This window comes from Callithrix jacchus, chromosome 13 (genome assembly GCF_049354715.1).
Source record: "Callithrix jacchus isolate 240 chromosome 13, calJac240_pri, whole genome shotgun sequence".
NCBI lineage: Eukaryota > Metazoa > Chordata > Mammalia > Primates > Cebidae > Callithrix > Callithrix jacchus.
In genome coordinates, this window is record NC_133514.1 from 42,319,122 (window position 1) to 42,346,335 (window position 27,214).

Here is a 27,214-nt window from a genome sequence, read left to right on the forward strand (position 1 = left end):
ACAGCTCCCAAGGGACAGGGCTCCAGAAAAGAGAGCCAAGTGGGGGCCAAATTGCTTTTTATGACTTAGTCCGGGAAGCCAGGCCACATCACTTCTGCCAAATTCTCTTGGTCAGAGCAGTGAAAAAAGTCTTTCTTGATTTAAAAGGCAAGACAGGGTCAGGTGCAGTGGCTCACGCCTGTAATCCCAGTACTTTGGGAGGCCAAGGTGGGTGGATCACTTGAACCTGAGTTCAAGACCCGTCTGAGCAACATGATGAAACGTCATCTCTACCAAAAATACAAAAAATTAGCCGGACATGGTGGTGCACACCCGTAGTTCCAGCTACTAAGGGCTGAGATGGGAGGATCACCTGAGCCCAGGGAGGTCAAGGCTGCAGAAAGCCGTGACCACACCACTGCACTGCAGCCTGGGCAACAGAGTGAGACCCTGTCTCAAATAAATAAATAAATAAATAAAAAGGTGAGAACACAGATCCCACCTCTTGACGGAGGAGTGTCAATATCACATGGTAAGAAGAGTATGTGGGATGAGATCCATATCAGAGCAGCTGCGTTTGGGAAACATACTCTGCCACAACCAAAAACCACTGGATTACCAAACCACTGAAACACAGCGTTGAAACAGACCTCAAAATGACCACCTATTTGCCCCTCATAAATTTCATTTTGTAAGACACAGTTCAAATGTCCCTTCCTTTTGGAAGTCCCACACTGATATGCCCCAGCGTATACAGCTCTTTGTAAAGATGCCCACTCTCTCACTCAGCTTATTCTATTCTCATTTTTGTAACAGGATTGTAATCAGACAGATATGATCTTCCTATATTAGCCAACCATTTTACTAGTCAATCAATATGACATCATAGGGCAGCTTCACAACGAGCCTTCAGATTGATGGAGAAGAGACACCTTCAGGGAAGTCAGAAGCAACGCTTTGCACAGAAAACACAGGGCAGCAAAGAGAAAAGAATCAGCAATTCAGAGAAGAAAAACTGAATCACACAAAGATGGAAAAAATATATACATATACAAACATAGGGTTTTTTTTTTTTTGCTTTTCCCCTCCAGAAGCTGAGTTGAAAGCATTGCCCCAAAGCAGTGATTTCTCAAACCTCACCTGCGTCAGGGTCACTGGGAGGTGACCAGAAACACCCACCCCCGAGTTTCTGATTCATTGGGTCTGGGTGGGGCCTGCATTTTCGCGGAGTCCTAGGCGATGCTGCTGCTGGTCGTCCGATCCCAGGCTTCAAGAACCACTGGCCACTTTGTGAGGCCGAGGTGGGAGGACCGATTGAGTCCTGGAGTTCGCAACAAGCCTGGCCAACCTAGGGAAAACCCTTCCCCCTCTCCCCGCCCACGGCTCTATTTAAAAAAAAAAAAAAAAAAAAATTAAAACAGCTGGGCGTGGTGGTGCTGGCCTGTGGTCCCAGGTACTCCAGAGGCGGAGGTGGGAGGGTTGCTTAGAGCCCGAAACGCGGACGTTGCAGTGAGCTTTGATCATACCACTGCACTCCAGCCTGGGCACCAGAGAGAGACCCTATCTCGAGAAAGAAAAAAAGAGATTCCTAAGGCAATGACCATAGTGACCTCAGCTGAAACCCTGCAAAGACGAAGAACCCAAAGAGCCACGGGAATTGTGGGTGGAGACGACCCAGGAGGTTGCAGCGGCCTGCTTCCAACAGCGCACTTCTGGGTGGGACCCGCCAGCGCCCCAGGAATTCAGTACCCGGGCGCTGGCACCCTGCTGGCCCTGGGATGGACACCGCTGCTCCTCTCAGCCGCAGTGGCGGGGCGCCCCCTCCTGACGGTCGTGGGTAGTGCAGCCAGAACCACACACCCGAGCGGCCGGCCCAGTTGGGCGGGACCAGCCTCCCACCGCCTCCTTTCCGGGGGTTTCTGGGACCGCGGGCCGCCGCGAAGACAGTCCCCGCCCGTCGAGTGGGCGGGGTCAATGAGACAGCCGGTTCTTTTCGCCGCGCCGTGATTGGTCAGCGTCGCCCTTGCGCGGTGACGTATGCCTGGGCGGAGAGTTTCCGAGGGCAGCGCGGGAGCTGAGAAGTCCAGTTGGTCCCGGGAAGGCCTCGAGCAGTTTGCTCCGCTGTCTTCCAGCTTCCAAGTGCCCCGACTGCGTCCCCACGAACTCCACGTCCTTACCGCCTGCTGCTCTGGAGTGCCTCGCTGTCTCCCAGGTCCCCGCGTGAGCGTCGAGTGAGACCTGTGTGTGGCGAGGGTGGGCCTGTGTGGGTGGCACGGAGAGGGAGGAGGGGAGGGGCATGCTCGCAGTTTCCCTGCGACCCCGGGGAGTTTCCTCGTCCCTACCACCCACCTCCTTAGGCCTTTGGGGTCACCGACTGGTCTGTGTTGCCGGGCCCTGTGGCTCTGGGAAATTAGCATTGATTAATCCACCTAACAATTTTTATTTTTATAGAGACAGGAACTCCCTATGTTGCCCAAGCTGGTCTCGAACTCCTGGGCTCAAGGTAACTTCCCGCCTCGGCCTCCCAAAGTGTTGGGATTACAGGCGTGAGCCGGCCAGCCCCCAACGATGTTAAGTGCTTGATAGGGGTCAAAACACTGTGCTGAGAGCTGGGGCTCCCCCCCAGGTCATTGCGTCCCCAGTGCTCAGTGCCAGGCACTAAAACGAACCCCGACCCTAAGAAACAAGACCTTTACCAGGAAGTCAAAGAAATGAATAGTGATTGTATAGTGTGATAGGTGCTCAGTTCCTGGTGGGTAGTCTTAAAGGGGAGGCCCGTTTGAGAAACCGATACCTGACCTAAGCCTTGGAGGAAGAGGCAGACACCGGAACACTAGAGTCCCTGCGTTCTCTTGTCACTTGCTAATGGGGCCTCCACAACCCCAGGAAACCACAATAAACCTTTCCCTTCTCCAGGTAGATGTCTATTCTTGCAAATAAATGGAAAACGCATTGCAGAGTATTGGTTCTTTCCTTCCCGTTAGGTTCCTGGTCTCAGAGAAGATGACAGAAGAACCAGATTTCCTGGGACAGGACTCTGATGGGGGTAGTGAAGAGGTGGTGCTAACTCCTGCAGAGCTCATTGAAAGGCTGGAGCAGGTAAGCATCCCAGATCGAATCCCTTTGCTCCAGTCAGCCTTTTATTTAGTCCACCTGTGAGTATCAGGGATCATAAAATGAGGAAATGGAATTCGGGGCTTATTTCAGGAGAACAGGGACTGGATCTTACCGTCTACACGGAAACAGGAGGCCGGAAGGACATTCGCTGTTAGAAACTTCATCGTATCAAACACAGCATCCCCAAGTGGGGTCAGTAAGGGACAGCTTTGGGCACATTCAGTGAACCGTTCGCAGAGCGAGGGTCTGCTTGTTATTTTCAGGGACTGTAGAGAGGTATGATGGGACTTCTAACTCTGTACCTTAGTCCCTTCAACATCTGCTGTTTCCCTGGAGAATGCCTGTTTAGAATAAAATGCTGAAATGCCATTAAGGGAAACTGGTCATATTCTTCCTTTTTCTCCCATGTTTTTTCTTCAATCATCTGTTTGCCATATGTCCACTGCTTATCTAAAATCCTTTCTGAATTATTTCTCCTTTTAGTTACAATAGCTGTGACTTATTACGTATTTCGCATGTTCCAGTAATTGTGTTCTTTACATGCATATCTCAGGAAGCTCTGGTAACAGGAGTTCACACTATCTGGATTTAAATCTGTCTGTGTCACTCCTCTGTGACGTGATCTTAAGCAAGTTAGGGAGTTTGTCTCAAGCGGTTGCTTGACTTTAAAATGGAGACAATAAGCTTTGCGCAGTGGCAGTATTGTAGCCAGTGAAGTTTATCGAAGGTGCGATTATCGCTAACTGAAAACTTTTCCCAATACCCCGCCATGACAACTTGAAATATAGTCGGCATTGGCAATTTTTGACAGTGTCTATGGAGACTGAATAAAATAAAAATAAATTAATTAATTAGTATGAAGACAATAGGGCCACGAGCAGTGGCTCACGCCTGTAATCCCAGCACTTTGGGAGGCCAAGGCGGGCGGACCACCTGAGGTCTAGGAGTTCAACACCAGCCTAACCAACGTGGCAAAATCCCGTCTCTACTAAAAATACAAAAATTAGCCAGGTGTGGTGGTGGGCCTCTGTAATCCCAGCTAATCGGGAAGCTGAGGCAGGAGAATTGCTTGAATCCAGGAGCCGGAGGTCGCAGTGAGCCAAGATCCTGCCATTGCACTCCTGCCTGGGTGACAAGAGTGAAACTCCGTCTCAAAAAAAATAATATGGTGGAGGCAGTACAAGTGTTTACTTCCTGGAGTTTTTGGTTGATTAAATGAGGTAGTGTGTGTAAAGTGCTCAACATGCTGTCTGATGTGATAAGTACTCACTAAATAGGAGCTGTTCGTGGTAATTATCCTTACCCTCTTGCTCTAACTGCCCCTTTCCAGAACTCTCTCATGTTTGCCTCTTTACTATTCTTCATTCTTTCCTGCCGTGCGTGGTATCATGAGTGAAAAAACCAAACTAAAATCATTTTTAAATTATATGATAATCCCAACTATTTCTTTTATTGCATTTTAGGTTTTAGGGTACATGTGAAGAACATGCAAGATAGTTGCATAGGTACACACATGGCAGAGTGATGTGCTGCCTTCTTCCCCATCACCTGTATCTAGCATTTCTCCCCAAATCCCCACCCCCTGCTGTCCCTCCCGTTTCCCCCCACTACAGACCCCAGTGTGTGATGCTCCCCTCCCTGTGTCTGCGTGGTCTCATTGTTCAACACCCACCTGTGAGTGAGAACATACAGTGTTTGATTTTCTGTTCTTGTGTCAGTTTGCTGAGAATGATGGTTTCCAGGTTCATCCATGTCCCTACAAAGGACACGAACTCATCGTTGTTGATGGCTGCATAGTGTTCCATGGTGTATATGTGCCACATGTTCCCTGTCCAGTCTATCATCGATGGGCATTTTGGTTGGTTCCAGGTCTTTGCTATTGTAAACAGTGCTGCAATGAACGTTTGTGTACATGTGTCCTTATAGTAGAACGATTTATAATCCTTTGGATATATACCTAGTAATGGGATTGGTGGGTCAAATGGAATTTCTATTTCTAGGTCCTTGAGGAATCGCCACACTGTCTTCCACAATGGTTTAACTAATTTACACTCCCACCAACAGTGTAAAAGTGTTCCTATTTCTCCACATCCTCTCTGGCATCTGTTGTCTTGAGATTTTTTAATGATCACCATTCTAACTGGCGTGAGGTGGTATCTCAATGTAGTTTTGATTTGCATTTCTCTAATGACCAGTGATGATGAGCATTTCTTCATAGGTTTGTTGGCCTCATATATGTCTTGTTTTGTAAAGTGTTCATGTCCTTTGCCCATTTTTGAATGGGCTTTTTTTTCTTATAAATCTGTTATAGTTCTTTGTAGATTCTGGATATCAGCCCTTTGTCAGATGGGTAGATTGCAAAAATTTTTTACCATTCTGTTGGTTGCCAATTCACTCTAATGACTGTTTCTTTTGCTGTGCAGAAGCAACAGTCTGTGGAGTTTGATTAGGTCCCATTTGTCTATTTTGGCTTTTGTTGCCAATGCTTTTGGTGTTTTGGTCATGAAGTCCTTGCCTACGCCTATGTCCTGAATGGTTTTGCCTATGTTTTCTTCTAGGGTTTTTATGATGTTAGGTCTTATGTTTAAGTCTTTAATCCATCTAGAGCTAATTTTAGTGTAAGGTGTCAGGAAGGGGTCCAGTTTCTGCTTTCTGCACATGTCTAGCCAGTTTTCCCAACACCACTTATTAAACAGGGACTCCTTTCCCCATTGCTTGTTTTTGTCAGGTTTGTCAAAGATTGGATGGTTGTAGATGTGTGGTGTTGCCTCTGAGGCCTCCGTTCTGTTCCATTGGTCTATATCTCTGTTTTGGTACCAGTACCATGCTGTTTTGATTACTGTAGCCTTGTAGTATAGTTTGAAGTCTGGTAGTGTGATGCCTCCTGCTTTGTTTTTTTTTTTTTTTGCTTAGAATTGACTTGGCTATTCAGGCTCTCTTTTGGTTCCATAAGAAGTTTAAGGTGTTTTTTTCCAGTTCTGTGAAGAAGGTCATTGGTAGCTTGATGGGGATAGTGTTGAATCTGTAAATTACTTTGGGCAGTATGGCCGTTTTCACGATATTGATTCTTCCTAACCATGAACATGGAATGTTTCTCCATCTGTTTGTGTCCTCTTATTTCATTGAATAGTGGTTTGTAGTTCTCCTGGAAGAGGTCCTTTACATCCTTTGTTAGTTGTATTCCCAGGTATTTTATTCTCTTTGTAGCAGTTGTGAATGACAGTTCATTCTTGATTTGGCTCTCTTTAAGTCTGTTATTGGCGTATAGGAATGCTTGTGATTTTTGCACATTGATTTTGTATCCTGAGACTTTGCTGACATTGCTTATCAGCTTCAGGAGATTTTGGGCTGAGACGATGGGGTCTTCTAGATGATATACAATCATGTCATCCGCAAATAGAGACAATTTGACTTCCTCCTTTCCTATTTGAATACCCTTTATTTCTTTTTCTTGCCTGATTGCTCTGGCTAGAACTTCCAATACTATATTGAATAGGAGTGGTGAGAGAGGGCATCCTTGTCTAGTCCCAGATTTCAAAGGGAATGCTTCCAGTTCTTGCCCATTCAGTATGATATTGGCTGTTGGTTTGTCATAAATAGCTTTTATTATTTGAGATACGTTCTGTCAATACCTAGTTTATTGAGGGGTTTTAGCATAAAGGGCTGTTGAATTTTGTTACAGGCCTTCTCTGCATCAATTGAGATAATCATGTGGTTTTTGTCTTTGGTTCTGTTTACGTGGTGAATTAGGTTTATAGACTTGCGTATGTTGAACGAGCCTTGCATCCCTGGGATGAATCCTACTTGATCATGGTGGATAAGCTTTTTGATGTGCTGTTGCAATCAGTTTGCCAGTATTTTATTGAAGATTTTTGTATCTATGTTCATCATGGATATTGGCCTAAAGTTTTTTTTTTTCTTGTTGAGTCTCTTCTGGGTATTGGTATCAGGATGATGTTGGTCTCATAAAATGATTTGGGAAGGATTCCCTCTTTTTGGATTGTTTGGAATAGTTTCAGAAGGAATGGTACCACCTTCTCTTTGTATGTCTGATAGAATTCGGCTGTGAATGTGTCTGGACCTGGGTTTTTTTGGGGGGGTAGGCTCTTAATTGCTGCCTCAACTTCAGACCTTGTTATTGGCCTATTCAGGGTTTCGGCTTCTTCCTGGTTTAGGCTTGGGAGGATGCAAGTGTCCAGGACTTTATCCATTTTTTCTAGGTTTACTAGTTTATGTGCATAGAGATGTTTGTAATAATCTCTGCTGATGGTTTGTATTTCTGTGAAATCTGTGGTGATATCCCTTTTATCGTTTTTTATTGCATCTATTTGGTTATTCTCTCTTTTCTTTTTAATTAATCTGGCTAGTCGTCTGTCTATTTTGTTGATCTTTTCGAAAAACCAGCTCCTGGATTTATTGATTTTTTTTGAAGGGTTTTTTTGTGTGTCTATCTCCTTCAATTCTGCTCTGATCTTAGTTATTTCTTGTCTTCTGCTAGGTTTTGAGTTTTTTTTTTTATCTTGCTCCTCTAGCTCTTTCAATTTTGATGATAGGGTGTTATTTTAGATCTTTCCTTGCTTCTCATGTGGGCATTTATTGCTATATATTTTCCTCTAGACACTGCTTTAAATGTGTCCCAGAGATTCTGGTATGTTGTGTCTTCGTTCTCATTGGTTTCGAAGAATATCTTTATTTCTGCCTTCATTTCATTGTTTATCCAGTCAACATTCAAGAGCCAGTCGTTCAGTTACCATGAAGCTGTGTGGTTCTGAGTTAGTTTCTCAATTCTGAGTTTTAACTTGATTGTACTGTGGTATGAGAGACTGTTTGTTATGATTTCCATTCTTTTGCATTTGCTAAAGAGTGATTTACTTCCAATTATGTGGTCAATTTTAGAGTAGGTGTGATGTGGTGCTGAGAAGAATGTATATTCTGTGGATTTGGGGTGGAGAGTTCTATAAATGTCTATTAGGTTTGCTTGCTCCAGGTCTGAGTTCAAGTCCTGGATATTCCTGTTAATTTTCTGTCTTATTGCTCTGTTATTGATAATGGGGTGTTAAAGTCTCCCACTATTATTGTGTGGGAGTCTAAGTCTCTTTGTAAGTCATTGAGAACTTGCTTTATTTATTTGGGTGCTCCTGTATTGGGTGCGTATATATTTAGGATCATTAGCTCTTCTTGTTGCATTGATCCTTTTACCGTTATGTAATGTTCTTCTTTGTCTCTTTTGGTCTTTGTTGGTTTAAAGTCTATTTTATCTGAGATGAGAATTGCAACTCCTGCTTTTTTTTTTGCTCTCAATTTTCTCAGTAAATCTTCCTCCATCCCTTTATTTTGAGCCTTTGTGTATCCTCGAATGTGAGATGTGTTTCGTGGATACAGCACACTGATGGCTTTTGGCTTTTTATCCAATTTGCCAGTCTGTGTCTTTTGATTATGGCATTTAGCCCATTTACATTTAGGGTTGATATTGTTGCATGTGAATTTGATCCTGCCATTTTGATGCTAGCTGGCTGTTTTGCCCGTTAGTTGATGCAGTTTCTTCATTGTGTTGATGCTCTTTACCGTTTGGTATGTTTTTGGAATGGCTGGTACTGGTTGTTCCTTTCTATGTTTAGTGCCTCTTTCAGGAGCTCTTGTAAAGCAGGCCTGGTGGTGATGAAATCTCTGAGTACTTGCTCATTCGTAAAGGATTTTATTTTTCCTTCACATATGAAGCTTAATTTGGCTGGATATGAAAATCCGGGTTGAAAGTTCTTTTCTTTAAGGATGTTGACGATTGGCCCCCACTCTCTTCTGGCTTGTAGGGTTTCTGCTGAGAGATCTGCTGTGAGTCTGATGGGCTTCCCTTTGCAGGTAACCCGACCTTTCTCTCTGGCTGCCCTTAGCATTTTCTCCTTCACTTCAACCCTGGTGAATCTGACGATTATGTGCCTTGGAGTTGCTCTTCTTGAGGAATATCTTTGTGGTGGTCTCTGTATTTCCTGGACTTGAATATTGGCCTGCTTTGCTAGGTTGGGGAAGTTTTTCTGGATAATATCCTGAAGAGTATTTTTCAGGTTGGATTTATTCTCTTCGTCATATTCAGGTACACCTATCAAACGTAGATTAGCTCTTTTCACATAGTCCCATATTTCTTGGGAGACTTTGTTCATTCCTTTTTACCCTTTTTTTCTCTAATCTTGCCTTCTCATTTTATTTCATTGAGTTAATCTTCGACCTCTGATATCCTTTCTTCTGCTTGATCAGTTCAGCTGTTGAAACTTGTGTATGCTTCGCGAAGTTCCCGTGTTGTATTCTTCAGCTCCATCAATTCACTTATATTCCTCTCTGAGTTGTTTATTCTTGTTAGAATATTTTTCATTTTCGTCAAATGAATAATATTTTCATTCATTTCATCAAATCTTTTTTCAAGGTTCTTAGTTTCTTTGCATTGGGTTAGAACATGTTCTTTTGGCTTACAGAAGTTTCTTATTACCCACCTTCTGAAGCCTGATTCTGTCAATTCATCACACTCATTCTCCATCCAGCCTTTTTCCCTTGCTGGTGAGGAGTTGTGATCCCTTGTAGGAGGAGAAGTGTTCTGATTTCAGGTGTTTTCATCCTTTTTGTGCTGGTTTCTTCCCATCTTTGTGTATTTATCCACCTGTCATCTTTGTAGTTGTTGACTTTCAGATTGGATCTCTGAGTGGACCTCCAGTTTGTTGATGATGAAGTTATTTCTTTCTGTTTCTTAGTTTTCCTTCTACCAGTCAGGCCCCTTTGCTATAGGACTACTGAGGTCCACTCCAGGCCCTGCTTGCCTGGGGATCGCCTGCAGCAGCTGCAGAACAGTAAGGGTTCCTGCCAGTTTCTATTGCTATCTTTGTTTCTGAAGGATACCCACCTGATGTCAGTCTGAGCTCTCCTTTATGAGGTGACTCTTTGGATATACAGGGGTCAGGGAGCTGATTGAGGAGACAGTCTATCCTTTATAGGAGCTCAAGTGCTGAGCTGTGAGCTCCGTTGTTCATTCAGAGTTGCTGGGCAGGTACGTTTAAGTGTGCTGCAGCAGAACTCATAAACCCCCTTTTTTTTCCCATGTGCTCTGTCCTGGGGAGTTAGGGCTTTATTTATGAGTTTCTGTTGTGCTGCTGCCTTTTTTCAGGGCTGCCCTGCCCAGCAAGGAGGCAGCCTAGTCACTGTCTGCCTGCAGAGGCTTTGCTGAGCTGCTGTGGGCTCTGCCCAGCTGCCATGTGAACTTCCCTGCAGTCCTGTTTATACGGGTGTAGTTAGAACTGCCTCGGCAACAGCGGGCTGCCTTAGCAATGGCAAACTACCTCCGTAGTGGTGGAGTGCCTTGGTAATCGCAGATGCCCCTCCCCCACAGAGCTGGACCATCCCGGGTTCAGCTGTGTTTGCTGTGAAACTCTCAATCCAGAGCGTTTCAAGATTGCTGTTTTTTTGTGGGGGTGGGACCAGCCGAGCCTGATCACCTGGCTCCCTGCCTCAGAGCCTTTTTTTTTTTGTCTCCCAAGTGTTCCAGTCACCTGTTGAAAAGGCCCCAGGATCTGTGTGATTTCCTGTGCAGCAACCCACTGCACCAACTGAAACAGCCGCACTGAGATTCATGGTGCTTTTTTGCCTAGGAATTACCTGGCTTGGCTCCCTGTTTCAGTCCCCTTTCTATCAGTTGAATGGGCGACTCTGTCTTCCCCAAGCTCCAATCACCAGCTAAAATGGTTCCCAGACCTGTGTATTTTGTATGGAGAACTGCCATGCCAGGGCACCGGCCGAAACAGCCGTGCTGGTGACCCATGGGGCTCCTCCACCTGGGAATCTCCTGATCTGTGGGCAATAAAAATCTGTCTGAAAATGCGGTCACCCTCCACGCTTTTGCTGGGAGCTGCAATCCTGAGCTGCTCCTAATTGGCCATCTTGGATCGATCTCCCCAATCCTTACTATTTAATAGTGATTCTTAATCTGTTTTTGTATCACAGATCTTTATGAGAAACTGTTGAAAACTGGTGTTTCTTCCCAGAGGGTTCATGAAACAAAAATCAAAAGGCACAAAGCATAAATGAAAATTTTAATGGAATGGATACATTCCATTCCATTAAAATTAAGAACTTATGTTTGTACTTTTTCTTTCTTTTTTTGAGATAGCATCGTGCTCTGTCACCTAGGTTGGAGTGCATTGGCATGATCTTGGCTCACTGCAACCCCGCCTCCCAGGTTCAAGTGATTCTCCTGAGTAGCTGGGACTACAGGTGTGTGCCACTATACCCAGCTAATTTTTGTATTTTTAATAGAGCTGGGGTTTTGCTGTGTAGGCCAGGCTGGTCTCAAACTAAACTGCTGACCTTGTGATCTGCCTGCTTTGGCCTCCCAAAGTGCTGAGATTACAGGTGCAAGCCACCATGCCCCACCTGTTTGTACTTCTGTATGCGAGTAAGACAGGCCACCAGGCTGGGAGAAGATATTTGCAAAATATTAGTATGTAGCTGACATAAGATGGTTATCCACAGTACATAAACAGCTCTTTCAGACTGCCCAATACAGACTGATACCTCGAAGAAGAAAACAAGATGGCCAATAAGCTTACCTTTTGAGTAATCAGGAAAATGAAAATTAAACTCACGAGATATCATTTCGTATCTATTTCATATCTATCAGATTGAGAGAACTGAAAAACATGAGCAATATAAAGTACGGCAAGAATGTAGAGCAGCTGAGCTCAGTGGCTCATGCCTGTACTTCTAGCTGCTTGGGAGGTCCGTTTGAGCCCAGGAGTTGAGACAAACCTAAGGAACATAGCAAGATCTTATCTCAAAAAAATAAAATAAAATTTATGAATGTAGAGCAGGCTGGGCATGGTGACTCATACCTGTAATCTCAGCACTTTGGCAGATCACCTGAGGTCAGGAGTTCGAGACCAGCCTGGCCAACATGGTGAAACCCCATCTGTATTAAAAGAAACAAAAATTAGCTGGGCATGGTGGTATGCCTGTCATCCCAGCTACTTAGGAGGTTGAGGCAGGAGAATGGCTTGAGGTAGAGGTTGCAGTGAGCTGAGATCATGCCACTGCACTCCAGCCGGGGCAACAGAGCAAGGCTCCATCTTAAAAAAAAAAAAAAGTAGGGCAATTCACACATTTATATACTGCCATGGGATGTAAATAGGTATAATCACTTTGGAAAATAATTTGTTACTGTCTAGTAAAGATAAAGGTGCACATAACTGCGGCCCTGTAGTTCCGCCCCCAGGTACATACCTAGTGAAAACTTGCACATGTACTCTAGGAGACATGTACAATATGTTCACAGCATTGCTGGCAATAATTAACAATGAGAGCCACCAGATATCCATCAACAAATAGCATGGATTTGAGAAAATATGCCAGATACAGTGGGAATAAAACCACATTGAAAATGAGTAAAATGACTCCTGAAACAGCATGAGTAACAGGAACGTAATGTAGAACAATAACAACCATAAAATATGAGCTACCAAGGAAACACTTTATGTAAAGTTCAAACTTGCAAAATTATTGTGCAAGGCAGAGCATTGCCACCTTGGGTGATGTGGCACACTGCTATGCCACAGATGCCTCAGTGTGGACCCCTGCACCTTCCAGGACAGCCGGAGCCCCAGGCTGGTTGCTTTCTCAAGTGAGCATCATCAGGGGTCCTGGAAAGGCAGCTAGATGATGGGGCGGGGGGAGTCTGACAGCACAGCTCCAGCTTGACAGTGGGTAAGCTGGAGTAACATCTCATGCTTGATGCTCCAGTGCATTGCCCTGAGTACAGCCAAGGAAGTGACCCACCACCCACATGGCTGCCATAGCCAGATCCAGCCTCTTATGCTGTGTGGCACAGCCAAAGGTACACCCTGACAAGGCCACTGATGAGCGCAGCTCCAGGAGAATATATACGATACCCTTCAATGCCTGTAAAACGTGATTTAAAAGTTATTACCTGTAGTGCAGAGTTGCTCGTTTTTGTGATTGTTTAGTTTGCTAGAGCTGCGGAGCAAAATCCCGAAAACTGTGTGGCATAAATCGAACATTATTTTCTTAATTCTAGAAGCTGAGGTCAAAGTGCCAGCATAGTTAGCTTCCTCTGAGGCCTCTGCCTTGGGCTTGTAGGTGACCATATTCTCCCTGTGTCCTCACATGGTCTTCCCTCTCGTGTGTCTGTGTTGAAATTACCTCCTATTAGGACACCAGTCTTACTGGATTAGGGGCCATCCTAATGACCTCATTTTAACTTAATCACCTCTTTAAAGACCCCCATCTCCAAATATAGTCACAGTCTGAGGTCCTGGAAATTGGGGGACACAATCTAGCCCATAACAATAATGAACAGATTGGCATTTAGAATTTTGATCAGGAGCCAGGCACAGTGGATCGAGCCTGTAATCCCAACACTTTTGGAGGCTGAGGCAGGAGGATGTCTTGAGGCCAGGAGTTTGAGACCAGCCTGGGCAATGTGGAAAAACCCCATTTTTATAAAACAAATCTGAAAATTAGCCAGGCTTTATGGTATGCACCTGTCCCAGCTACTTTGGAGGTTGAGGCAGGAGAATCACAAGCCTTGGAGGTGATTCTGATGCAGTGAGCCATTATCATGCCACTGTGTGATCAGGGAACCAGATGTAGCCATATCAAGCATAAAACCTGATTTAAAAAAAAAAGATTGGATTTAGATACAAGTTTCTCTGTACAAATTTTGGAAAGATTTATGTGAAAATTTTATATTAATATAAACTTCCACCTAATGTTTTATGCTTTATTATCATAATTTCATAATGTAGCTGTTCCCAATGCTACTCCAGTGTACAGACAAGCATTATCATTTTCTTTTTTTTTTTTGAGACTGAGTTTCGCTCTTGTTACCCAGGCTGGAGTGCAATGGCGCAATCTCGGCTCACCGCAACCTCCGCCTCCTGGGTTCAGGCAATTCTCCTGCCTCAGCCTCCTGAGTAGCTGGGATTACAGGCACGCGCCACCATGCCCGGCTAATTTTTTGTATTTTTAGTAGAGACGGGGTTTCACCATGTTGACCAGGATGGTCTCAATCTCTTGACCTCGTGATCTACCCGACTCAGCCTCCCGAAGTGCTGGGATTACAGGCTTGAGCCACCGCGTCCGGCCTATCATTTTCTTTTAACATCCTGTCATGAACAAGTTGGGAGGTATTCTATAGAGAACAAATGTAGTGAGACCATAAAGGAAATTAAAAAGGAAATTCAAGCTAATGATTACCTCTCAGGAAAGAAGGACACACAGAGACTTTTAAAATAATGATAATATTCTCTAATGAAGTACGTACACAAGTGTTTATATCGTGAGCCAGGCGCAGTGGCTCACGCCTGTAACTCCAGCACTTTGGGTGGCTGATGCAGGTGGATCACGAGATCAGGAGTTCGAGACTAGCCTGGCCAACATGGTGAAACCCTGTCTCTAATAAAAATATGAAAATTAGCCTATAATTCCAGCTGCTCAGAAGGCTGAGGCAGGAGAATCATTTGAACCTGAGAGGTGCAGTTTGCAGTGAGCTGGTATTGTGCCTCTGCCTTCCCACCTGGGCAGAAGAGCTAGATTGTATCTCAAAAATAAATAAATAAAAATTCAATATTTAATAAAAGTCAATTAAAAAGAAATACTGCTCTTAATAAGCCCTCCAGAAAATAGGATGCTTTCTTATGCATTATGCAGGGGTTTTTTTTGTTTGTTTCTGTGTTTCAGTCTGCAGGACTGTTACAGATGCTCAGGCTCTTCACAAACGCCTATGACAGTAGCGATACCCGGCATTTAGTAATATGTCTTGATGGTGATCACGGGGAGAAGCAGACACTCAAGCACATCAGAAAAAAATAAGTTGAGCCTGGTCAGCATGTAATTCTGAGCTTTGCTAAAACTACATTTCCTGTAATTGAAAGATAAGTATAGCTTTCCTCAGTCACTTAGAGATATTTCAGTTCTCTAAGCCTTGGGAATCTCTAAAATGAACCAAACAGCTGGGCCTGAGTCATAAATTAGAGTTTTAACCTCTGGCTCCAAAACTCCATAATAGATGAGCATCTATTTCTATTGCAATCCTGTGTACTTTGGGGCCATTAGCACATTACTCGATCTGCATTTTTTCAATAAGATGAGGATAACTATATCCACTTTCCCTGAGACATGATGATGATGAATGAAAAATATTTGTGAGGTGCTCTGAGCTTTAGGAATGAAGAACTGTGTGGATTGCAGGGTGTTGCTTCCTCTCTGAATAGACATGGTGCGGCGCTCCCTGCGAAGAAGGAGCTGGTGGAGTAGCAGTGTGCCTGGGCTGCCTGGCAAAGGCATTGTTTGAACAGCAGGTGGTACCATTTTCAGCACCAGGCATCATACTAACTGAAGTAGGCAAGGGTTTATATGAGTGTCAGTTGAATAGACGATTGTGAACACAGCCTCCCTAGTAAAACAAGACACAAGAAAGCAATTACCAAACGTAGTTTGTCTTCAGAACACCTCTAGTGTTTCCAGCTGGTGGGCAGACAGTTTTCTCTGCCTGTGCCATCCCTGGTTTTGGTGGGTTATGTGCTGACTCACAGGGTTGTTTAGCTCAGTGGTGGGTGATGCTTACTTTTTCTGGCATTTGTCTTTTAGGCCTGGATGAATGAGAAGTTTGCCCCTGAACTGCTGGAGAGCAAGCCTGAGATTGTAGAATGTGTCATGGAACAGCTGGAGCACATGGTAAGAGCCGCTTGTCTTGCGCCGACCAAGGAGGAGGAAGGTAAAAGCATTTGGTCAACACACAGAGATTGCGGTCTGATAGCAAATCTCTTTTGTTTGGCTCAACCTGCAGTCCAGTTCTTTAAAAAAAATCGTTGAATTACTTGTCTACATTCATCAAGCTTCACAGTTCTTGTAAATATCTGGCTTCTCATGAAAAATCTAAAATCCTGCATTGCTGCATGAGAACAGGTGACAAGAGCAGAATGAGAGCTGCCCATCCATGTACTCCCTGCTCCCACAGCGCCTGACAACCCACCCTCAGAGCAGCATGAGAGCTGCCCATTCATGTACTCCCTACTCCCACAGCTCCTGACTACCCACCCTTTCATCCATGCACTCCCTGCTCCTATAGCCCCTGAGTCCCCACCCTCCCATCCATGCACTCCCTGCTCCCACAGCCCATGACTACCCACCTTCCCATCCCTGCACTCCCTGCTCCCACAGCCCCTGAACACCCACCCTCACATCCATCCACTCCCTGCTCCCACAGCCACTGACTACCCACCCTCCCATCCATGCACTCCCTGTTTCTACAGCCCCTGACTACCCACCCTCAGAGCAATATGAGAGCTTCCCATCTATGCACTCCCTGCTCCGACAGCCCCTGACTACCCACCCTCCCATCCATGCACTCCCTGCTCCCACAGCCCCTGACCACCCACCCTCACATCCATCCACTCCCTGCTCCCGCAGCCGCTGACTACCCACCCTCCCATCCATGCACTCCCTGTTTCCGCAGCCCCTGACTACCCACTCTCAGAGCAATATGAGAGCTTCCCATCTATGCACTCCCTGCTCCGACAGCCCCTGACTACCTACCCACCCTCACATCCATCCACTCCCTACTCCCACAGCCCCTGACTACCCACCTTCCCATCCATTCATTCCCTGTGCCTCACAGATCCTGACTACCACCCTCAGAGCAGCACGAGAGCCCTCTATCCATGCGCTCCCTGCTCCCACAGCCCCTCACTACCCACCCTGTCAATCATGCACTCCCTGCTCCCACAGCCCCTGACTACCCATTCTCGCATCCATACACACCCTGCGCCCACAGGCCCTAACTACCCACCCTTCGATCCATACACTCCCTTCTCCCACAGCCCCTGACTACCCATGCTCACATCCATGTACTCCCTGCTTCCATAGCCCCTGACTACCCACCCTCACATCCATACATTCCCTGGTCCCTCTGCCCCTGACTACCCACCCTCCCATCCATGCATTCCCTGCATTTATAGCCCCTGACTACCCACCCTCACACCCATGCACTCCCTGCTTCCATAGCCCCTGACTACCCATTCTCCCATTATGCACTTCCTGCTTTCACAACCCCTGACTACCCACCTTTCGATCCATACACTCCCTGCTCCCACAGCTTCTGACTATCCACTCTCACATCCATGCACTTTCTTCTCTGACAGCCCCTGACTACCCACTCTCACATCCCTGCAATCCCTGCTTCCACAGCCCCTGACTACACACCCTCCCATCCCTGGACTTTCTGCTCCCACAGCCCGTGACTACCAATTCTTCCATCCATGCATTCCCTGCTCTTACAGCCCCTGACTACCCATTCCTTCATCCATGCACTTTCTGCTTTCACAGCCCCTGAATACCCACCCTTAGAGCAGCATGCGAGCTGCCCATCCATGCACTCCCTGCTCCCATAGCCCGACTACCCACCCTCCTATCCATGCACTCCGTGCTCCCACAGCCCAACTACCCACCCTCACGTCCATGCACTCCCTGCTCCCACAGCCCCTAACCACCCACCCTTAGAGCAGCAGGAGAGCTGTCCATCCATGCACTCCCTACTCCTACAGCCCCTGAGTACCCATCCTTTAATCCATGCACTCCCTGCTCCCACAGCCCGTTAATACCCACCCTTTCATCCATGCACTCTTTGCTCCCACAATCCTTGACTACCCACACTCCCATCCATGCACTTTGTGCTCCCACAGCTTTTGAGGACCCACCCTCACATCCATGCACTCCCTCTCCCATAGCCCCTCACTACCCATTCTCCTATCTATGCACTCCCTGCTCCCACAGCACCTGACTACCCACCTTTTGATCCATGCACTCCCTGCTCCCACAGCCCCTGACTACCCACCCTCAGAGCAGCATGAGAACTGCCCATTTATGCAGTCCCTCCTCCCATTTTTCCTGACTACATACCTTATCCATGCATTCCCTGTCTCACAGCCCCTGGCTACCACCCTCAGAGCAGCATGAGAACCCTCCATCCACAGGCTCCCTGTGCCCCACAACCCCTGACTACCCATTCTTTCATTCATGCACTTGCTGCTCCCATATCCTGACTACCCACCCTTCCATCTATGCACTCCCTGCCCCCACATGCCTGACTACCCACCCTCATATCCATGCACTCCCTGCTCCCAACAAGCCCTGACTACCCACCCGCCCGTCAATGCATTCCCTGATCCCACAGCCTGTGACTGCCCACAGTTTCTTTTTTATTTATTTTTTATCATTCACAAACTATTCATACTCTGTGGTTTATTTCAGGACTTTCTATACTGTAGTCTCTTAAAGCAAATAGTGTATATAGTTTCAGAACCTAACAGTTGTTCCTTCAGAAGGGTTAGAAGTGGGTAGAACATATCTGTGGCCTTCAAGTAATTTAGCCAGTCATAAAAATTCCTTATGTACAGGCACTATACCTTTTTATATATAGGTCACTAGCATGTAAATGAAACTGGCACAACAAGGTAAATGTGTATAAAATAAATTACAGAAGAGATAGATTTCTGATGCGCTACTCGGTGATGCAATAGATAGCAAATGATGATTTGGGAGTATTTTAGAGCCCTAATGTAGAATTTTCAATTTCCCCAGTTTATCCTCCAGAAATGATCACTGTGGTATACCTGTGATTGTTGAATGCCTATCATACAGCTGTAAATGGGCATGCCATTCCTGGTACCTTCTTTTTTTTTTAATACTTGTTGCAAGGTTCTGTATAGCTTTTTTTTAGAAAAAAAGGAGAGAAAGAGAGGAAGAAAGAGGAAGAAAAAGAGGGAGAGAGAACAGGAATATTGCTTCATTCTAAAAATGGGTATTAATAATGGCTGATCAATATTTTGTGTATTTAAAATGGACAATGTATATTTTGTGTATTTAAAATGCCCACAGTTTAATCTGTGCGCTTCCTGCTTCCACAGCCCCTGACTACCCACCCTCCCATCCATGCACTTTCTGCTTCTACTGCCCCTGAATACCCACCCTCCCATACACTCCCTGCTCCCACAGCCCCTTATTATCCACCCTCCGAGCAGCATTAGAGCTGTCCAATCATGCACTCCCTGCTGCCACAGCCCCTAACTAACCACCTTCCCATTTATGCATTCCCTGTGCCTCATAGCCCCTGACTACCAACCCTCAGAGCAGCATGAGAGCCCTCCATCCATGAGCTTTCTGTGCCCCACAGCCCCTGACTACCCATCCTCCCATCCATGCACTTCCTGCTCTCACATTCCCTGACTACCCACCCTCCCATCCATGCACTCACTGCTCCCATAGCCCCTGACTACCCACCCTCAAACCCATGCACTCCTGCTCCCACAGTCCCTGAGTATTTACCCGCGCATTTATGCACACCCTGCTCTCACAGCCCCTGACTACCCAATATCACATCTATGCACTTCCTGCTCCCACAGCCTCTGACTACCCACCCTTCCATCCATGTACTTTCTTTTACCACAGCCGCTAACTACCCACCCTGCCATCCATGCACTCCCTGCTCCCACACCCCCTGACTGCCCACCCTCACATCTATGCACTCCCTGCTCCCACAGCCCAACTACCTACCCTCCCATCCATGCACTCCCTGTTCCCACAGCCCCTGACTACCCACCCACAGATCCATACACTCCCTGGTCCCTCAGCCCCTGTCTACCCACCCTCACATCCATGCACTCTCTGCTCCCACAGCCCCTGACTACCCACCCTCAGAGCAGCATGAGAGCTGCCCATCCATGCATTCCCTGTGCCTCACAGCTTCTGACCACCGCCCTCAGAGTACCACAAGAGCCATCCATCCATGCGCTCCCTGTGCCCCACAGTCCCTGACTACCCATCCTCCCATCCATGCACTTCCTGTTCTTATAGCCCCTGACTTCCCACCTCACACTCATGGACTTAGTGCTTCCCCAGCCCCTGATTACCCACCCTCCCATGCATGCATTCCCTGCTTCTGCAACCCCTTACTACCCACCCTCTTATCCTTGCAATCCCTGCTTCTACAGCCCCTGACTACCCACCCTCACATCCATGCACTCCCTGCTCCCACAGCCCCTGAATACCCACCCTCCCATTCATGCATTCTGTGCCTCCACAGCCCCTGACTACCCACCCTCCCATTTATGCTTCTGTGCTCCCACAGCCCCTGACTACCCACCCTCCCATTTATGCTTCTGTGCTCCCACAGCCCCTGACTAGCCACCCTCCCATCCAGGCACTTTGTGCTCCCACAGCTTCTGAGGACCCACCTTCACATCCATGCACTCCCTGCTCCCACAGCCCCTGACTACCCACCCTCACATCCATGCACTCTCTCCTTCCACAGCCCCTGACTACCCACCCTCCCATCCATGCACTTTCTGCTCCTCCAGCCCCTGAATATCCACCCTCACATCCATGCACTCTCTCCTTCCACAGCCCCTGACTACCCACCCTCCTGTCCATGCACTTTCTGCTCCTCCAGCCCCTGAATACCCACCCTCACATCCATGCACTCTCTCCTTCCACAACCCCTGACTACCCACCCTCCTGTCCATGCACTTTCTGCTCCTACAGCCCCTGACTACCCACCCTCACATCTATGCACTCCCTGTTTTCACAGCCCCTGACTACCCAACCTCCCATCCATGCACTCGGTGTTCCCACAGCCCCTGACTACCCACCTTCCCATCCATGCACTTTCTGCTCCCTTCCAGCCCCTGACTACCCACCCTCACATCCATGCACTCCCTGCTTTCACAGCCCCTGACTACCCACCTTCCCATCCGTGCACTTTCTGCTCCCCTGCAGCCCCTGACTACCCACCCTCACTTCCATGCACTCCCTTCTTTCACAGCCCCTGACTACCCACCCTCCCATTTATGCACTCCTTGCTTTCACAGCCCCTCACTAGCAACCCTCACATCCATGTACTTTCTGTTCCCAGAGCCCCTGACTACCCACCCTCAGAGCAGCATCGGAGCTGCCCATCCATGCCCTCCCTGCTCCCACACCTCCTGATTACCCACCCTCCCATCCATGCACTCCCTGCTCCCACAGCCCCTGACTACCCACCCTCACATCCATGCACTCCCTGTTCCCACAGCCCCTGCCTATCCACCCTCCCATTCATGTGTTTCCTGCTCCTACAACCCCTGACTACCCACCCTGCTCTTGTAGTCTCCTTACCTGGCCCTTGCAGACATTTCAATTTGTCGTCCCTAGCCTAGATGATCTGAGTGTAAATCATTGTGACCTTCAGAGAAGCTCTAAAATGTGGGTATTTCACAGTTCTAACACTGCTTTTCTTCGTGTGCTGAATTATCTCCTTTACAATGGGATTGGAGTTCTTCTGGAACTCTCTGGCTGAATAGATTCTATTCAAATGGTCATTTTCTAAAAGTAAATGACTATTACTGACACTTTATATAATGATAAAGAAAATGAAAACTCACATGATGATTTTTTTTTTCCTTGGACCAAAACATAGTGGGTCCTCAATGTTGCCAGTGATGATGGTCGAACATGTTTTTTTAACTTTAGTTTCTCGTTTAATAGGAAGAAAATGTCAGGAGAGCCAAAAGGGAGGACCTGAAGGTCAGCATCCACCAAATGGAGATGGAGAGGATCCGCTACGTCCTCAGCAGCTACCTGCGGTGTCGCCTCATGAAGGTTTGGCGTGGAGATGCCTGGAGGGATGGAGGCAGTGCAGTCTGGAATGCAGACTGAATGTCCTGGGGAGGAGTTGGGCTGGCCCAGAAGGGTCCAGGAGCTGAAGACGGTGCTCGGAGCCCAGTGTCAGTGTAGTTAAAGTGTAAGGAGGGCAAGAGATTGCTCCAGGGAAGCACAGAGGAGCATGTCTTGCCCACCGCGGGGACACCGCACACATTGTTAGTTTGTTCACCTGCCGTGTGAATGCGGCCCCTGGCGTTACAGCGTGGTGTTGCTGAAGTGAGAGTTCCTGGCATTTGTGAATAGGGAATGCTGACTAGAGGAGAACTCGTTCCAAAACTGTTTTGTCTGTCAAATGGCCAATGTCAACTTCTAAAGAACCAGGATGACTTGCATTCACCTACAGCTTTGGCCCTCTAACTTGCAAAACTGAAATGTGAAACATCCTATTTTATAACCCTGGGAAAGTCTTACTTCCTTGACATTTTTCATTTGGCTCTATGTGTCTCGTTAGTTATTACAAATAAAATGCATTCTCTCTTCTACATGAGAATGTTCAGCTACCTGAAAATTGCCCACAGTCTCTCTGAAGTCTTCTCCTAGGCACACACATCCAACCATTTCCTCTCCTGTACTCTTCTCTAAGAAAAAGTTCTGGTTTGTCTCTATCCTTCTTAAATTACACTACCTAAAACTAAACACAGTATCCCAGTTGTAGTTTGACCAAGTTTCTGGAGAACAGAATGATCATTTCTCTTACTCTGGATATGAAGCTGGTAAATGTCAGCCACATCACACGAGCGTATTTATCACATTAGCATATTGACCAGTACGATGCCCAAGCTCATTCTTCACTCACATGGACACTAACCCCTTTTCAGATGATAATTTCCCCATCCAGTCACTGTCCTCTATTTGTATGGCTTAGGTTTTGGCTCCTTAAGTGTGGGGCTTGATACTTACCCTCTTAAACTTTATCTTATCAAACTGGGCCATTTCCCTTGTCTCTGGATCCTGATCTCGTCCCCTCATATATTAGCTGTCTCTTAATACTTTATGTCATCAACCCCTTTGTTTTGTTTTTATTTGGTCGTTGTTTTTGTTGTTGTTGGAGATGGAGTCTCACTCTGTCACCCAGACTGGAGTGCAGTGGCAGGATCTCAGCTCACTGCAACCTCTGCCTCCCGAATTCAAGCAATTCTATATTGTCTCAGCCTTTGGAGTAACTGGGATTACATGCCTCTGCCACCATGCCCAACTAATTTTTGTATTTTTAGAAGAGACAGCGTTTCACTATGTTGGCCAGGCTGATCTCAAACTCCTGACCTCAGGTGATCCACACCCACCTTGGCCTTCCAAAGTGCTGGTATTACAGGCGTAAGCCACTCTACCCGGCCCACATAAGGTTTTTGATGACATGCTTACCAAAGCTGGTGATGACCAGCCAGTGTAGTGACTCAAGCCTGTAATTCCAGCACTTTGGGAGGCTAAGGCAAGTGGATCACCTGAGGTCAGAAATTCAAGATCAGCCTGGCCAACATGGCAAAACCCCGTCTTTTCTAAAAATACAAAAATCAGCTGGATGTGGTGGTGAATGCCTGTAATCCTAGCTATTTGGGAGGCTGAGGCAGGAAAATTGCTTGAACCTGAGAGTTGGAGGTTGCAGGGAGGCGAGATCGTGCCACTGCACTCCACCCTGGGTGACACAGTGAGACTCCTTCTCCAAAAAAAAAAAAAAAAAACTTTATGTGATTCATTAACTGGACTGTGGCAAGGGTCTTAAACCAAAGACTTCCCTACAGTTTGACATCTACCCGGTGAGTCAGCTTTGCTCAGCCACTTAGGAGTCTCCCAATTCCAGCCGTCCCCTAGCCCGAGGTCCACAGCTTGCCTGCAAGGGTGTCGCAGAGACGTTGTCACATGTTTTATGGTATGCCTGTCCACCTACCCCACCCCACCTCCAGGCCACATGTCCTTCCTCGGGAGGGTTGTGTAAACCCTCTTCATGTTAACCACATTCTTCTCTTTGACTTTGGCTGATGTTTCCATGAAGGTTTTGCTTTGTCCTCACAGATAGAGAAGTTTTTCCCTCATGTCCTTGAGAAGGAGAAAACCCGCCGGGACGGGGAGCCTTCCAGCCTTTCCCCGGAAGAGTTGGCCTTTACCAGAGAGTGAGTGAGTTGTCGGCATGTGGCATCTGGCTGTTTCAGCATGATGCCTGTCCTGGAGGCCTGTGCACTGCTGCCATTGCCACAGCAATTTGAATTTGTGTCTTTCAGGTTCATGGCAAACACAGAGACTTATCTGAAAAATGTTGCCTTGAAGCACATGCCCCCTAACTTACAGAAGGTGGACCTTTTCCGGGCAGGTAAACAGGACATCCCCCTGCAGGTGGCCCAGCCATCCCCAGGTGCCCCAGGGTGGGATCCTGTCTTCACTGTTTTTACCCAAATATGGAAAGATCATTATGTAGATAAAAAAGAGGAAGGATTCTGGCTAAAAACCAGAAAACTCATGGAAAGCAGATGGAATGGTAGGCGTTTGAGCATTGCTTCTATGTTCCCTGAGGTGGACTGAGCCCCATGGCTGCACTGGTGGTGGTAGATGCAGGTGTGGAGCCACATTCACCTTCAGCAGCCATCCGCTGAGCCTCTGTCAGGTGCCAACCATCCCAAACGCCAGTACTGCAGAGGCCACGCCAGCATTGCCCCTGCTCTAAGGGGCTGGCCATCTCTTCCTCACAGGTCCCAGAACATGCAGGGCCTGTCCAGCTGGAGGGGAGGGCTGAAACAGGAGGCTAGGGAGACCTCCAGTGATTCCCTGTGGCCTCAGAAGTGGAGCAGGGTGGAGGGTGAGGGGAGAGGAGGAAGGCGAGCCAGGGAAGGGGAGCTTGGGCAGAGCCCCTCCTCCTGCCTCTTGGTGCCAGCCTCTGAGGGCTACTGAGTGAGGAAAGGGAAGTATGGACAGAGCCCTTAACCTCGGATCAACCCACTGGGGTGGCTTACAAGATAAAGCACATATTCCTCAATGTTTCACAATGCCCCAGATCCAAGCATGACCTCCTTAGGCAAAATTGCCACACCAGAACAAACGCCCACCAGGGGACTGGAGCCTGCCTTGTCTACAAGCTGAGCTTAGTGTGCCGAGGCCACGAGCTCCAGTACACCTGAGCCCTGGAAGTTCATCTCTGCCCAGCCTGGGCTGGGGCTGAGGGCCACACACCCACCTCTGTGGCGATGGACCAAGGTCTTAGTCCCTTCGGCTGCTCCGAGTTCTGGAGGCCAGGAAAGCCAGGATCCAGGCCCCCACAGATCCAGTGCCTGCCAAGGGCCCGTTCCTCATAGATGGCACCTTCCATATATCCTCACAGAGAAGGAAAGGGGCAAGGGGCAAGCAGATTCTCAGGCTACTTTTGTAAGGTCACTAATCGCAGTCTCTGTGTGTCCTAGTCTCCTCCATCCCGCTGCCTTTTTCTTCTGAGATAAGGTCTTGCTGCATTGCCCAGGCTGGAGTGCATTGGCACTGTCACAGCACACTGCAGCCTCGAGCTCCTGGCTCCAGAGATCCTCCCACCTCAGCCTCCCAAGTAGCTGGAACTATAGGCGTTTGTCACCATGCCTGGCTATTATTTTTAGATTCTTTTTATTAGAGACAGAGTCCTGCTATGTTGCCTAGGCTGGTCTCAAACTCCTGGCCTCAACTGATCCTCTAGCCTCAGCCTCTCAAAATGCTGGGATCACATGCCTGGCCTACTCTCATAAGACATCAGTCAGATTGGATTAGGACCCACCCTGCTGGCCTCATTTTTACTTAATTGCCTCTTTAAAAGCCATGTCTCCAAATACAGCCCCACTCTGAAGTACTGGGAGTTAGGGCTTCAACTTACGAATTTTGGGGAACACAGTTTAGCCCATAGCACCAGGAGCAAGTCAGACCCATGGCAGACTTGTGGAACCCTGAGTTGGTCATTTTACTGAGCCTGCGTGAGAAAAACAAAAGGCCCCATCCATGTCCAGTTCCCTCCCTGGTCAGCCACTCTGTCTGCATGTTAGAAGAACTGGAATGGGCTGGGCTCCTATCTGAATCCTGATTGTGCCATAGCATTCATCCCAGCAAGTTTTCCTCTATTGACTTTGTCAGCCAAGCATTTCCTGATCGCATTATGTTTTCCTGGCAGTTCCCAAACCAGATCTAGATTCTTACGTGTTTTTGAGAGTGAGAGAACGACAAGAAAACATACTGGTAGAACCAGACACAGATGAGCAGGGGTGAGTGACGTGCGTCTTTCGCGGTGGGCACATTCCTCCCGACGGAAGACAGCGGAGCTCTGCAGGCAGATGTGTTTCCTTCTTTTTCAGGGACTACGTGATTGACCTGGAGAAGGGCTCGCAGCACTTGATCCGATACAAAACCATTGCACCTCTGGTTGCATCTGGAGCCGTCCAGCTGATTTAAAACTAGACATAAACAAGGATGAAGACCTGGAACCCTAGAGAAAATACTAGAAAGCCCTCATTTCACCTCGTGCCTGAGGACAATAATAAAGTTCACTAGGCATCAGACATTCCTCAGTAGTGCTGCAGGTGGCGGGCGTGAGGAGGAACTCCACGTGTCCTGTCTGCTGTTTCAGCCCGTGTCAGCAAGTAGGGCCATTGCTCTGTTTATTCTGCACACTTGGCAGAGCCGCAGAGGCTCTTGGTGCCTTTTCCCTTTGTAGTAGTTTCTGAGCTAAGGAAAGTCAGGCAGAGGTAGTTCCTAAGAGGGCATCCCTGCCTGTGATTGGGGCTGCATTTAGCCCTGACCTGACAGTGGTAGGAGAGTTCATTTAGCCTTTCTGCTGGGAAGATTGTAAATAGATTAAAGAAAATAGCTGCAGCCTTCTCCCATCATACATCATTAGACTGTGTGAACTAACATTGTAGAGCCTCTGATATTGGACTTAAAACCAATTTCCGTCATGCTTAACTGAAAATCACAACTAAACCAATAAATCATTATTAAATTTCCATTCTGCGGCAGAAGGCACCTCTGGACTGCTCCGGCTTGTAGTCTAATGAAGTCTGTGCTCCCTGCTGTTAACCCACAGCCCTCCCCGACTCTTCAGCGGCTTTGCCAAGCCAGCCTCCAGGCCATCCAGCTGTCCTTGGCCAAGGCATTGTTAACAGAGCAATGTTAACCATCCTGTATTGTGACCTCTGGCTTCTTTTCTGGTTGAAGTAATTCATTTTTCAAGAGGAATGGATGAAATGAACCTAATGTGCATGCAGTCTCAGAGTGATACTGAAAGGAAGGATGTACAGGCAGTGAATGAACGGTCATTCCGTGAAACACGGTAAAAAGCAACCTGCGCTCCATTCTTCTTCCTTGATGCAGTTGGCAGATTTTCATTTGCAGGATATGGGCTACAGGAGCAATTAGGGTAACATAGCTGTCA

General features: G+C 47.2%; 1 protein-coding gene and 1 non-coding gene across 7 annotated transcripts; both read left to right on the plus strand.

Moving 5' to 3' along the window:
- The first annotated feature begins 2,029 nt into the window (after nucleotides 1-2,029).
- GINS4 (GINS complex subunit 4) lies at nucleotides 2,030-26,788 on the plus strand. 6 transcript variants are annotated; one of them, XM_017963801.4, is made up of 9 exons: nucleotides 2,030-2,219; nucleotides 2,431-2,482; nucleotides 2,964-3,078; nucleotides 15,736-15,822; nucleotides 21,667-21,780; nucleotides 23,854-23,951; nucleotides 24,060-24,148; nucleotides 25,958-26,048; nucleotides 26,139-26,788. In XM_017963801.4, exons 3-9 carry the CDS (start codon nucleotides 2,983-2,985, stop codon nucleotides 26,233-26,235), a joined length of 672 nt encoding a protein of 223 aa, XP_017819290.1. In that variant the 5' UTR covers nucleotides 2,030-2,219; nucleotides 2,431-2,482; nucleotides 2,964-2,982; the 3' UTR covers nucleotides 26,236-26,788. The 6 variants fall into 6 exon arrangements, with proteins under 6 accessions (XP_017819290.1, XP_017819291.1, XP_054099867.1 ...); XM_017963802.4 differs by having other exon boundaries at nucleotides 2,030-2,210; XM_054243892.2 differs by lacking the exon at nucleotides 2,431-2,482 and having other exon boundaries at nucleotides 2,030-2,232.
- On the plus strand, nucleotides 3,779-3,919 carry LOC118146958 (U4 spliceosomal RNA). Its single transcript, XR_004733144.3, has one exon. It is a non-coding gene; the product is annotated as a U4 spliceosomal RNA (small nuclear RNA).
- Nucleotides 26,789-27,214: the final 426 nt, after the last annotated feature.